The sequence below is a fragment of the Diaphorina citri genome, unplaced genomic scaffold (assembly GCF_000475195.1).
Source record: "Diaphorina citri unplaced genomic scaffold, Diaci psyllid genome assembly version 1.1 scaffold127, whole genome shotgun sequence".
Taxonomy (NCBI): Eukaryota; Metazoa; Arthropoda; class Insecta; order Hemiptera; family Psyllidae; genus Diaphorina; species Diaphorina citri.
Window position 1 is genome coordinate 267,949 of NW_007377564.1, and position 14,027 is coordinate 281,975.

The 14,027-nt window shown below is 38.3% G+C and overlaps 1 protein-coding gene across 2 annotated transcripts in view; it reads right to left on the bottom strand.

The window, feature by feature from the left end:
* Positions 1-14,027, bottom strand: part of LOC103524931 (polymerase delta-interacting protein 2) — a 76,778-nt gene that overhangs the window by 22,189 nt on the left and 40,562 nt on the right. Inside the window, exons 1-4 of one of the 2 annotated variants that reach the window (XM_026820194.1) lie at positions 3,295-3,463; positions 1,958-2,113; positions 1,416-1,690; positions 713-876 (exon numbers count right to left, since the gene is read on the bottom strand). In XM_026820194.1, the coding sequence (XP_026675995.1) occupies positions 713-876; positions 1,416-1,690; positions 1,958-2,113; positions 3,295-3,377 (678 nt within the window). In that variant the 5' untranslated portion in view covers positions 3,378-3,463. Of the gene's footprint in view, positions 1-712; positions 877-1,415; positions 1,691-1,957; positions 2,114-3,294; positions 3,464-14,027 lie in introns of those variants that run through there. The other variant, XM_026820195.1, reaches the window with a different exon arrangement.

The following is a 14,027-nucleotide window of genomic DNA, read 5'->3' on the forward strand; positions in this document are numbered from 1 at the left end:
TGCACTACTAAGGTTGGTATGAAGTTGAAGTTGAAGTATTACATAGCAAACCCCAATTCAGTAAAATAGCCTAATTAATAAGTAACCAATTTATTTGCATTTGTAAACAACATAGGTAATGCATATAAGGGTAAATAGTTACTTAGGTATGTACTGTACCTATGTAACCATTTTATTTATTTAGAACAATCAGAACTTTTCTAAATAATAATAAATGCCGTAAAGGAATTTTTAATTGTGTTAAGCATACTTAAATGATTGTCACAAATATCGTTCCCCAATTATAACACCTAGATAAATTTTATGACACGTTTTGGACTTGAACCACCAACCTCCAGATCCAAAGGCCATTGTGTGAACCTCTGCACTACTGAGGTTGGTATGAAGTTGAAGTATTACATAGCAAACCCCAATTTAGTAAAATAGCCTAATTAATAGGTAACCAATTTATTTGCATTTGTAAACAACATAGGTAATGCATATAAGGGTAAATAGTTACTTAGGTATGTACTGTACCTATGTAACCATCCTACAAGCAGGTAATACACTATGCCATCAGAATGAGTGAGACCTGTGACAGCCCATCACAAAACGTTGGAAAATTTTCTACCCCACTGGGAATCAAATCCTGGTCTCCCACATGTAAAGAGAATGCAATGACCACTATGCCATGGAAGCTGACAAATGTTATGACCATTTGACCAATTCTCACCCAATATACTGAAGATGTGGGAGAGTCTCGACATCCCATGTAGAACGGTATGACTGTTACTCGGACATTCTCTGTTGTTTCCTTGTGAACATCGGATAATTCTAACCAGGGGTGATTCTTCCTCTGCCATGTTCGTAGCGTTTGCTGGGCCACAAATGGTGGATCTGGAAAATAAGTCATAGGAATATTACTTAAATATAATGCTCAGATTATAAACATTAAATTCCAGAACTCACTGGCATCTAACCTACCATTTTAGCAAGACTTAAAAGCCTTGTACCTAGGTACCTACTTGCTTGCTGCTAGTGTTGTTAGTATTTATCAGTATTCTACCAATCCAAACTTAACAATGAATTACTATTACTTAAATATAATGCTCAGATTATAAACATTAAATTCCAGAACTTACTGGCATCTAACCTACCATTTTAGCAAGACTTAAGCCTTGTACCTAGGTACCTACTTGCTTGCTGCTAGTGTTGTTAGTATTTATCAGTATTCTACCAATCCAAACTTAACAATGAATTAGTAACCTACCATTTTAGCAAGACTTAAAAGCCTTATACCTAGGTACCTACTTGCTTGCTGCTAGTGTTGTTAGTATTTATCAGTATTCTACCAATCCAAACTTAACAATGAATTATTACTTTTTTATTAAATCCCACTTTTATTGACATAATTTTGACTTTATAATTCAATTTACCTTTGTCAGGCATATGCACAAGAAACTTGTCAAATAGTTCATGATGCAATGGTTGTTCATGAGAGCATGAATACGGTAGTATGTCTTCATGGGCAACATAGTCTAGGCCAGGAATAGCATACAAACTTTTGTTACTGTTCTGATTGCCGAGGAAAGTTACAGCTTCTGTCTGGGCCCGAATGTATGGGCAGTCACGGGAATCTATGAGGACTTGATAGAAGGTGTGTGTCTTACTTTTGACCTCCTTTCCAACACTGCCATTGACATCACTTGGTCTGGAAATGAACAAACAGTAACAAACATCTCATCTTTAGCTATCTTTTTTTTTTTTTTTTTTTTTTTTTTTTTTTCAAAAAAAAAAGGAGGGAAAAACAGGGTAAAAAAAGAGAAAAAAAAATTCTTTTTTTTTTTTTTTTTTTTTTTTTTTTTTTTTTTTTTTTTTTGTCAAACAAACAAGTAGGTAAGTACATGGTCATATAGAGAGCAACAATAACCAAGTACTAAATAATAAATTCACAATGAAACACTTGTTTAACACTTACTTGTCTCTCTTATTAGGGATATCTCTGTCATACACTCTTGCTAGCCATGGAAACAGAACTATTCCTCTGTAACCAAAAACTCTATGTAAAAATAATTGACCTGTGCTATATTTTCCTTGAACCTTGGGTGTGTCCAATTTGCCAATTTCTGCCAATCTGTTGGAAAAGAAAAATGAAATCAGTGATTACTTAGGTAGGTACCTAATGTAGGTAAGCTCTTAAGTAGGTACCTACCTACTAAAGTTGAGAAAACCCTGCTAAATAAATTATCATCTGAACTGTTAAAATAACATGGTTCTTATGCACATTATGCACCAAAGCTGGACTTGACAAGTTGTTGAGCTTTTTAACTTTAATAGATCTATAAAGATACACCTCAGACAAAAATAGCTGAGCTTGCTATTTGAATCAAAGAATATTTGAAAATCTGGATACTATCATTTTGTTCTTTCTTGGGTCATTTCTTTTTTTTTTTTTTTTTTTTTTTTTTTTTTTTTTATGTACAGCTGTCAAATCTATGAAGAAATAGAAAAGTCTACCTAAGGTCTTAAGATATAGGAAATTGACTATGTACCTGCCTCGCTAACTAATTCATCAGATAATTTCCAGAATTGCTACAGACGAGAGACAACCTACGTTGGAAAGTCAAAGGAACTCAATAAAAAGATTGCTCTCTGCTCTCGCTTCCAAGAAGGCTGAGAACTCGTGTACGCAAAAGCAATAAGAAAGCCCTGTCATTCAAATAGAAAGCTACATTAATATAGTACAAGAGGAGTCAGGGTCGTTCATAGCCTAACGGGGACGAGGGGATATTCCAATAATGGGCAAATTTTGACAAATTACAATCAATGTTGTCCGTATTTTCTTGTGGAATATGAGTTAAAGTTTTCCATTTTACGGATCACTCTAGATTCCATGCAATCCTAATAAAGAATCCTGGGCTGAAAATTGGCAAATACCTACCTTTAGAAAAGAGAAAATCGTGGATAACTCAACCCAAATTTCACAAGGAAAAATACGACTAATACTAGGTACTCATATTTTCTTTTCTTTTATAGGGGGAAAACTGCTGCCTCTAGCCCCCCTTAAGGAGACCCGGCCCGGAGAAAATGGCACCGGATGAGCTCCTCCTACGGTCGGCCTGAGCGGAGGTAGAGTGTGGCCACGTGAACAATTTAATATAACTTTGGACCCTGGAGGCGTCATTATGTTCCCTTCCGTCTGAAACTTTTCGGGTAGGTAGAGAGCTAGAGAGCTTTGAAACGTTCCTTCCAAGGATTGGGTCAAATTTGACAGTGTTCTAAATGTTGTTTTTTGAGATGTAGAGAAATGCTTACCGAGTATGATTGGAACACTTTGGACTAACATAGCATTTGAAAGTAATCACCAGTAATTGAGAGGATCGTCTGATCAAATTCATGATGTACGTAGGTTGTGTAACCACTCAACTGAAGACCTTGTCAAAATGAAACTGGTGAGATTGGAAACGGTACTTAAACCATTTTGTAGAATAGATCTCGGATTTCACTAGTATGTTATAGACTGACTTTCAATAAAAAATTTAAAAGTAGGTAAATCCTGAAGACGTTCGATTTCAAGTTTTCAAGATCAAGAAATCAAGATAATCAAGATTCAAGTTCAAAAAAATTACAAGTGTAATGTGTGAAATCCTGAAGACGTTCGATTTCAAGATCAAGAAATCAAGATTCAAGTTCAAAAAAATTACTAGTGTAATGTGTGAGAAGCTGGCAACGTCCGTCTCGTGACATGATGAAAAATATTGACAGTGGTTTCCAAAATGATCACTATGAGCAATCCTCGGAAGAAAAAAAGATCATTTAAAATCAATTTGAATGATTAAAACTGAGAAAAATTCTTCATTTTATCAATTTTATATCAATTTTTTTAAAAATTTCCTATATTTCCTGAACAATAAATTGACTAAAATGCCGGACAAACTTTGAGATTCCTGAATTTTAAAAAAAATCAACTTTCATACAGGTGACTTTTTGCTCGCTTCTCGCTGTTCGTTTTGTTTATCACAAAATTTTGCAAATCTCAAAACAAACGAAATGGTTGATTTTACTGATTAGCACTAGAAAATTTTGAATCTTTCTTGTGCTCGCTTCTGTGTGTACGTATAAACTAGAATGGCACTGATTACACTTAGAAACATATGTAATAGTCCCGGCGAGAATTGAACCAGGGCCCTCGGTTTGCAAGTGTGATACCCACGAACTCCACGAAGGTTGTCTCACTGACGCTATCGGGTTGTGGCTAGGCAAGCACGGTATAATGTACAAATTGCAAAATAAAATGAAAATCCAGCAGGAACCAAAACAAATCATTTTTGGTTAAAATTTAGTGGGACAAAATATCTCCGATGTATCGCCTAGTAGGTGATTTCCTTGTGGCCATAATGTCCTACAGATAAGATGGTATTTATATTCAGCAATTCAGGTCAGTACTAACTGAGTTTGGTGTGTATTCTTAGATGTCGATTGCATTTTATATGGTTACTGTAGTTTTCACTTGGGTGTACGTATAATGTAGGTAAATGTTTCTATTATATTGTTAAAAGTAGAGGAGACATAGTTCACAATAAATATTCCGGAATGTTTTTTAGTCCGTCCTTCCTTTATTATTACAATAGTAATAAAAAGGTATAAGGGACGGACTATTGTATTCGCTTCGGTGTCTGTCACTCTGTCGGTCTGTCGGTCTGTCGGTCTGTCGGTCTGTCTGTCCCCATAGAAGGACTTATCCAAACCTGGTCGACCTATATATCAAATTAAAGGTCTTTTTACCAGGATCACGAAAATGAATACTCACCCTCACCATGGAAAGTTATTTTGTATGCTACCTAACCCTACAATTATGTACTTTTACTTGAAATATTGCTCATTTGTGAGTCTTCTTTGCTCATTATCTAATAATCTAATCCTTATACTAACATACAAGAGTTGATTTCAACTGTCTAATCCACCAGACTCCGTCTCCTTTACTTTTTTCAATATTTTTCACTGTTCCTAAATGTGTTTTGACAAGCGAGTTATGTGTCAAATCCTTTGGTTGTTTGTTGACTAAATCTTATATTATAAGAACAAGATCCATTCACAGTTCATAGTTCACACACTGATCGCTCTATCTCTAGAACCACAACACCTAGAAGACCAGACTCCGTCTCCTTTACTTTTTTCGATATTTTTCACTGTTCCTAAATGTGTTTTGACAAGCGAGTTATGTGTCAAATCCTTTGGTTGTTTGTTGACTAAATAATTTCATAATATTAGGTATCTGTAATTCGTTTATTTTAAGCAACGCTGATCATATCTGTAAAATGGAGTGTCATTGGTACTTTCTGTTGGTCTTACTGTGTTTACGTCCAAAGCGGAATCTGATTGGTTCAGCCAAAAAAAAGTTACATAATCAAATACGATACCTACTACAAAGGTAAACATCTAATCTGCCGACAGGTTTTTGGTAGAAATTTTAGTCTCCATGTTTCCTCAGTCGATAGTCTATTTTTCCTGAATGTAACCAAATCACCAAGTCTTTCCTTGATTGAATTCAATAAGTTGTTGATAACTTATTTTAGTACACAACTAGGTAGAACAAAAAGAAAGACTGTTCTAGTCTGTTCTTACTTCTTTGGCGTTTCTCACTGATTTTCAGCGCCAGCGGTTGGTATGACCTATATTGTATTCGATTATGTGAAACAAAACATGGCTGAACCAATGAGATTGTTGGATTTCGCTTTGTGGAGCAAGTGTTTACGTCCAAAGCGGAATCTGATTGGTTCAGCCAAAAAAAGTTACATAATCAAATGCGATACCTACTACAAAGGTAAACATCTAATCTGCCGACAGGTTTTTGGTAGAAATTTTAGTCTTCATGTTTCCTCAGTCGAGAGTCTATTTTTCCTGAATGTAACCAAATCACCAAGTCTTTCCTTGATTGAATTCAGTAAGTTGTTGATAACTTATTTTAGTACACAACTAGGTAGAACAAAAAGAAAGACTGTTCTAGTCTGTTCTTACTTCTTTGGCGTTTCCAAGAGGGAAAGGAGGAGTAAAGAGGAAAGTACAAAGTTAGGAAGGGCAGAGAAAGGAGTAAGGCAGAATTTAATATCCGGGTATCGGACCCTGTGCTTTCACATTTTATCTCCGAGGCAGAATGAGCGTGCTGCGCGGGTTGCATATCTCAGGCGCAAGATAGCTGAGGTCATTTAGGTTGGGACTTAAGCAAGTGGAATTGTCTCAGAATTGAGGAGATAATTCGACTTGGTAAGAAGTTCCAGCCTAAGTATGTCATTTAAATCGGTCATTACCAGCCTAGTTAGCTTAGTTGGTAGTGCATCTGCCTTGTAAGCGCTAGGCCGCGGGTTCGATTCCCGCCCGGGGCGGATTTTGTCCTGATGGGGTGATGTTCGTTCTCGGAACGCTGACTTTCTCCTATCCTGTCTTCCTTCTCTCTTCGATTTCGGGACGATAAGACCATAGCAGTTACAGTTCCCTCTGTCAAACCTCTTAAAAAAAAAGTTTTCCGATAGTATTGTAGGTAATTTGATAACCACACTGCCCTCACGTGACGTGATAAAAGTGTAGCTGTCCAGTTTCAACTATACTACACTGAAGTTGGTACCTACCTATCTACCCACCTTGCTTGGTTCGGGTTTCTCGTCAAATCGTTTAGCTGCCCTGTTTCACCTCTGGAAAGCAACCTCCGTGGCCGAATGGGTATCACACTAGGCTTGCACGGAGGTCCGGGTTCGATTCCCGGCGGGGCCGAGGTTTTTTTTCGGCTCTGTGCTTGGAGTTCGGGGTGCACTCAGCCTCGTGAGGACACTCTTCTGAATCCCAATACTTTCGAGTTATCGTTACGCAAGGTCAATAACGACCGTGTGCCTATTTCCTCTGACTAAAATGTTTTTACCGGTTTCACAGAAAGACCACCAATCTATTTGAAGAGCTACGGATTGGAGGCGGAGTCAAATCTACAGGATACACCGGAAGCAACGATACAGGGAGAGCAGAGAGCAATCTTTTTATTGAGTTCCTTTGACTTTCCAACGTAGGTTGTCTCTCGTCTGTAGCAATTCTGGAAATTATCTGATGAATTAGTTAGCGAGGCAGGTACATAGTCAATTTCCTATATCTTAAGACCTTAGGTAGACTTTTCTATTTCTTCATAGATTTGACAGCTGTAACTGCTAAAGGTCTTATCGTCCCGAAAGCGAAGAAAGAATGAAGAGGGGGTAGGTCAAAGCCAGCCGTTCCGAGAACAAACATCTCAACATTATGATGTTAAGATAAACCGCTCAGAGCGGAAATCGAACCCTCGACCCAGCGCTTACAAGACAGGCTAACGAGGCTGGAACAACCCTCAAGCAGTCCAAGCTAACTAGGCTGGAAACCAACCTCAGTAGCTTGATTTTAGTTCAGTTGACTTCGGATCCGAAGATTGGTGGTTCGAGTTCAAGTTCAGCTTTTGCTGATTGGTTTTTGGATCCCATCGAGGGCCCTTTTCCTAAAACCTACCTACGCTAAGTTAAAAAATGACACTGTGTTACTTATAGTCTTGGGTTTTAGTACTTGGGTTTCATTCACTAAGCCAGGATTTCATTGATGGGAGAGAAAAAAAACTTTCAATACAAACAACTATACCTACTTAGAGCAAATATTGTTGAGTAAAATACTGGTGGCGATAGGGTACCCTCGGAGCTTATGGTATAAATAAAGAACTGATTACTAGCAGCACTTTGTCTTTACGATCTATGGATATGTCTTTGTAGCCGTAAAATTTGTAGCCAAAACCAAATGTCAGTCCAAAGCAATCACTCTAGTTACGGCTGATTCTGACGAAAAACGCCGACCCCGTCTGTACACGGGAAAAGGCGATGAAAAAGACGAGAAGAAGATCTATGGGTATGTCTTTACTACTCTACGAGTATACTACAGTCGACGGAAATCGCCTGGAAAACCATTTATACTCGTATCTTGTATTATCTCGTTGTGGTAGGTTCTGATGTGGATCTTTTTTCCTTCCAATGGATCCTGTATAACGCTTATGCCTCCGTGTTGACACAATGACTCAGCCCTCTCAATCCCCATAGTAGAAAGCTTGGAGCTTCTCAATGGAAAGTTATCGTGAAGAAATAGCTCTCTGTGAGTGTTCCATTCACTTTTGAGTGAGCTCTACGTTCTAGGACTGAAAATAAATTATTTTAATTTACCCACGAGAGGGGAGTAGGTAGTCACATAGTACATACCTAGTACCTAGACATCAGAAATAGTATTTACTGAATTTAGCGTAGACGAGCGACTTTTAGTTAGCTTGTATTCCCGTGACGCCGCGCAGCCTGAAAATCTAAACCTATGAAAAATTGGTATAGACCACTCACTTTGGAGTTGCGCGACTTAGGTCTCCTAGAATGTGAGAGGTCTGGACTCTGGATCGTTTTCATTAAGTTTGTATTTTCTGGCGGTATAGCTCGACAGTGTGCTAAAATGACGAAATATTTCAGTTTCTAGTGTCATATAATATGGGAAACCGAATTGATCACCTTCATAAGATATTATAGGTATTTGTTAAGTTGGTTCGTTCTCGATTCAATTTGTCTAATTCGTAGGTATCTAAAGTTTATATGCAATACTATTTCTAAAATTAATAATTATAAATTTATCAATTAATTAGGCGACCAAATTCGTTTATAAAAAGTTTCCCATATTATGTACATAGGTTATTGCCTCGTAAAACAATAGTGCCCGCATTGAACTTAGCGTACGAAAGCATTGAACTTAAATCCAGCAAGTAAAAAAGTCAGGAAAAAAGAATCCTTGGAAGGAACGTTTCAAAGCTCTCTAGCTCTCTACCTACCAGAAAAGTTTCAGACGGGAGGGAACATAATGACGCCTCCAGGGTCCAAAGTTATATTAAATTGTTCACGTGGCCACACTCTACCTCCGCTCAGGGCTGACCGTAGGAGGGGCTCACCCGGTGCCATTTTCTCCGGGCCGGGTCTCCTTAAGGGGGCTAGAGGCAGCAGTTTTCCTTCTATAAAAGAAAAGAAAATACGAGTACCTAGTATTTATTAGTCATTTTTCCTTGTGAAATTTGGGTTGAGTTATCCACGATTTTCCCTTTTCTAAAGGTATTTGCCAATTTTCAGCCTAGGATTCTTAATTAGGATTGCATGGAATCTAGAGTGATCCGTAAAATGGAAAACTTTAACTCATTTTCCACAAGAAAATACGGACAACATTGATTGTAATTTGTCAAAATTTGCCCATTATTGGAATACCCCCTGGTCCCCGTTAGGCTATGAACAACCCTGACTCCACTTTGTACTATATTAATGTAGCTTTCTATTTGAATGACAGGGCTTTCTTATTGCTTTTCCGTACACGAGTTCTCAGCCTTCTTGGAAGCGAGAGCAGAGAGCAATCTTTTTATTGAGTTCCTTTGACTTTCCAACGTAGGTTGTCTCTCGTCTGTAGCAATTCTGGAAATTATCTGATGAATTAGTTAGCGAGGCAGGTACATAGTCAATTTCCTATATCTTAAGACCTTAGGTAGACTTTTCTATTTCTTCATAGATTTGACAGCTGTAACTGCTAAAGGTCTTATCGTCCCGAAAGCGAAGAAAGAATGAAGAGGGGGTAGGTCAAAGCCAGCCGTTCCGAGAACAAACATCTCAACATTATGATGTTAAGATAAACCGCTCAGAGCGGAAATCGAACCCTCGACCCAGCGCTTACAAGACAGGCTAACGAGGCTGGAACAACCCTCAAGCAGTCCAAGCTAACTAGGCTGGAAACCAACCTCAGTAGCTTGATTTTAGTTCAGTTGACTTCGGATCCGAAGATTGGTGGTTCGAGTTCAAGTTCAGCTTTTGCTGATTGGTTTTTGGATCCCATCGAGGGCCCTTTTCCTAAAACCTACCTACGCTAAGTTAAAAAATGACACTGTGTTACTTATAGTCTTGGGTTTTAGTACTTGGGTTTCATTCACTAAGCCAGGATTTCATTGATGGGAGAGAAAAAAAACTTTCAATACAAACAACTATACCTACTTAGAGCAAATATTGTTGAGTAAAATACTGATGGCGATAGGGTACCCTCGGAGCTTATGGTATAAATAAAGAACTGATTACTAGCAGCACTTTGTCTTTACGATCTATGGATATGTCTTTGTAGCCGTAAAATTTGTAGCCAAAACCAAATGTCAGTCCAAAGCAATCACTCTAGTTACGGCTGATTCTGACGAAAAACGCCGACCCCGTCTGTACACGGGAAAAGGCGATGAAAAAGACGAGAAGAAGATCCATTGGTATGTATTTACTACATCTACGAGTATACTACAGTCGACCGAAATCGCCTCGAAAACCATTTATATCTTGTATTATCGTGTTGTGGTAGGTTCTGTGGATCTTTTTTCCTTCCAGTGGATCCTGTATAACGCTTATGCCTCTGTGTTGACACAATGACTCAGCCCTCTCAGTCCCCATAGTAGAAAGCTTCGAGCTTCTCAATGGAAAGTTATCGTGAAGAACTATAGCTCTCTGTGAGTGTTCCATTCACTTTTGAGTGAGCTCTACGTTCTAGGACTGAAAATAAATTATTTTAATTTACCCACGAGAGGGGAGTAGGTAGGTTCATAGTACATACCTATAGGCATCATAAATAGTATTTACTGAATTTAGCGTAGACGAGCGACTTTTAGTTAGCTTGTATTCCCGTGACGCCGCGCAGCCTGAAAATCTAAACCTATGAAAAATTGGTATAGACCACTCACTTTGGAGTTGCGCGACTTAGGTCTCCTAGAATGTGAGAGGTCTGGACTCTGGATCGTTTTCATTAAGTTTGTATTTTCTGGCGGTATAGCTCGACACCGCGCTAATAAAAGTCGCGCAACTACGCTTCTAATTTGCGGTAGACCTTAGAGATCGGTTTCTCCTTAATTTATAAGGAGAAACCGATATTGTAAAGGTACCTAGTACCATATTGTAAAGGTACCTCCATATTGTAGGTACCTAGTACCTTCTGTATACCTTTATAGGCACGGATTTTCTCCGACAATTTTTCCTCTCGAATACAACATACATACAACGTTCATAATATCCAAACCCGAGCGCTGAGAGCGAGCAAAGCACGGGAGATAGAGAAATTAGGGCGTTCTGATGATAATACAGCACGAAGAGTAAAATCCAATGTTTGCACAAGACCCCGCCTCTGAGTCCTACCCTCTGCTGGAGAACAATCATGATAAAATATTGATGAGGACGGAGGGGGATATGGTATTTATTATTTCTATCTGTGTGTTTTCTACCTATGTAACTATGTTCTTTTCTTGTGTACGCTCTCAACTCTCCCATACAAAAAAAAAAATGAAATAGAGTGGATATCTACCTAAGTAGAATGCCTACCAATACAATAAATTTCTACCCAGGTAGAATAGTGGATATTTGCACCTTCAAAGCATACTTACCACTATATAATAAATAATAATTTTAATAATATCTGTTTACCTACTTGCCATTTACACAAAAAACCCACTCTTACACTTGTATTTAACAAGAATGATCGTTCTTAGATCAGTCTCAAGTCAAAATTGACCAATCAAATGCCTTGAGACTATGCTTAGCACGAACTTAAGAGCCAGCATTTTGTTCATAAATATGGGTGTTAGGTGTAGGGGCAAACAGCCCTAAAAGTTAGGATACCCAATTATGTAACTTACTGCCAGGGCCATTTGAAGCCTAGAAGACTTTATGCCTCGCCAAACTGTTCTGTTTTGCGCGTCTTCTTGCGTGGTGTTGATTTTTACCATGTCTCTCTTGATCTGGTCTTTCCATCTCGGCTTTGGGCGTCCTCTTCTTCTCGTCCCTGTTTGTTCTCCTTCCCAAACACTCTTGATTAGACTTTCATCATCTCTTCTTAGCACATGTTCCATCCATCTCATTCTCCTACATCTAATGTTCGCAACGATATCCGGTTCATTGAATAGATCTCTTATCTCTTTGTTCTTCTTTATTCTTGTATTTTCTGGCGGTATAGCTCGACACCGCGCAAATAAAAGTCGCGCAACTACGCTTCTAATTTGCGGTAGGCCTTCGAGATCGGTTTCTCCTTTTTTTTTATTACTACTTATTTTCATCGTATTACTTTATTCAATTCTCCAACTGTGCCATTCCTGCTCCGTCCTCACACTCAATCAATCTCAACTTCTTCCTCGAACCTCTCATTCTCATTGAAATCGCACGCACCACCGATATCTCAACTTTCACCTTCAGCCATCCCAATACCCATGAATACGACTTCGCCCACTTTTCACTTAATCTTCTTGCAGTATGTTTCAAAAACTGTAATATTATTTATAATACTTATTTATTATACAGATTGTAAAGGTATGTAGTACCTTCTGTATACCTTTATATGCCACGGATTCTCTCCGACAATTTTTTCCTCACGAATACAACTCACAACGTTCATAATATCCAAACCCGAGCGCTGAGAGCGAGCAAAGCATGGGAGATAGAGAAATTAGGGCGTTCTGATGATAATACAGCAAGAAGAGTAAAATCCAATGTTTGCACAAGACCCCGCCTCTGAGTCCTACCCTCTGCTGGAGAACAATCATGATAAAATATTGATGAGGACGGAGGGGGATATGGTATTTATTATTTCTATCTGTGTGTTTTCTACCTATGTAACTATGTTCTTTTCTTGTGTACGCTCTCAACTCTCCCATACAAAAAAAAAGAAATAGAGTGGATATCTACCTAAGTAGAATGCCTAACCAATACAATAAATATTATTTCTACCCTGGTAGAATAGTGGATATTTCCACCTTCATAGCATACTTACCACTATAATAAATAATAATTTTAATAATATCTGTTTACCTACTTGCCATTTACACAAAAAAAAAAGATGGGTTACCCATTTATGTACCAAGACTTACTTACTGCCAGGGCCATTTGAAGCCTAGAAGACTTTTTGCCTCGCCAAACTGTTCTGTGTTTGCGCGTCTTCTTCCGTGGTGTTGATTTTTGCCATGTCTCTCTTGATCTGGTCTTTCCATCTCAGCTTTGGGCGTCCTCTTCTTCTCGTCCGTGTTAGTTCTCCTTCCCAAACACTCTTGATCAAACTTTCATCATCTCTTCTTAGCACATGTTCCATCCATCTCATTCTCCTACATCTGATGTTCGCAACGATATCCGGTTCATTGAATAGATCTCTTATCTCTTTGTTCTTCTTTATTCTCCATCCTCCATTCTCATACACTGGTCCATATATTTTCCTTAAAATCTTGTTTTCAAACGTTACTAGTTTTTTCTCCGATACTTTCGAAAGCGTCCATACTTCTGAACCGTATAGCAGGACTGGTTGGATAATGGTTTTGTATATGCGGAGTTTAGTAGTTCACATACCTAATAAAGATTAAAACTTCCTTTTAAGTCACGCAAGTTTTAATAGCCTCAAGAAGTAAGTTTACCAATGAACCTTTGTAAAGGCTGAAAAGACTTTACAGAGGTGCTATTTCAGTCCGATTCTAGCAGTATGAACATTGTCCAAATACTCAAAGTGAAAGACAATAATGAGGCGTAAGTGTGGAGAGAGTTCCGTTTTATCTCGGGAAAACACCCTGACTCCCTCTACGTTTGGAAAATTGGGAGAGCATCCCCTCTCTCAATGTACTCAAGAGAATTGTCCGCATTGCAACATGATCACAACTTTTTTTTTAGCATTATATATTTTCCTCTCTGCTCTCTATCCGCTTTTTAAAAGCTGTGCTGAAAATTTATGTCAACTGCCATTGCAAATTGTCGAGGCCTGCCTGGACGCTCTACACTTTGTCACCCCAAAGTTCAAAAAGCTACGAGGAAGCTCTTTTGAATTTTTTCGTTCAGCTCGAGTTTGTTTTAGAGTAGAGGACAGACCTTTGATGGAAAATGGATTGTAATTTGCAGTTTGAAATAGGTACTCGTATACAAATGATGTCGTTTTTATTGCGCATCTAATACTTATAGCTGTATTTGGTCCCCTCTTCATAGAATCTGAATTAT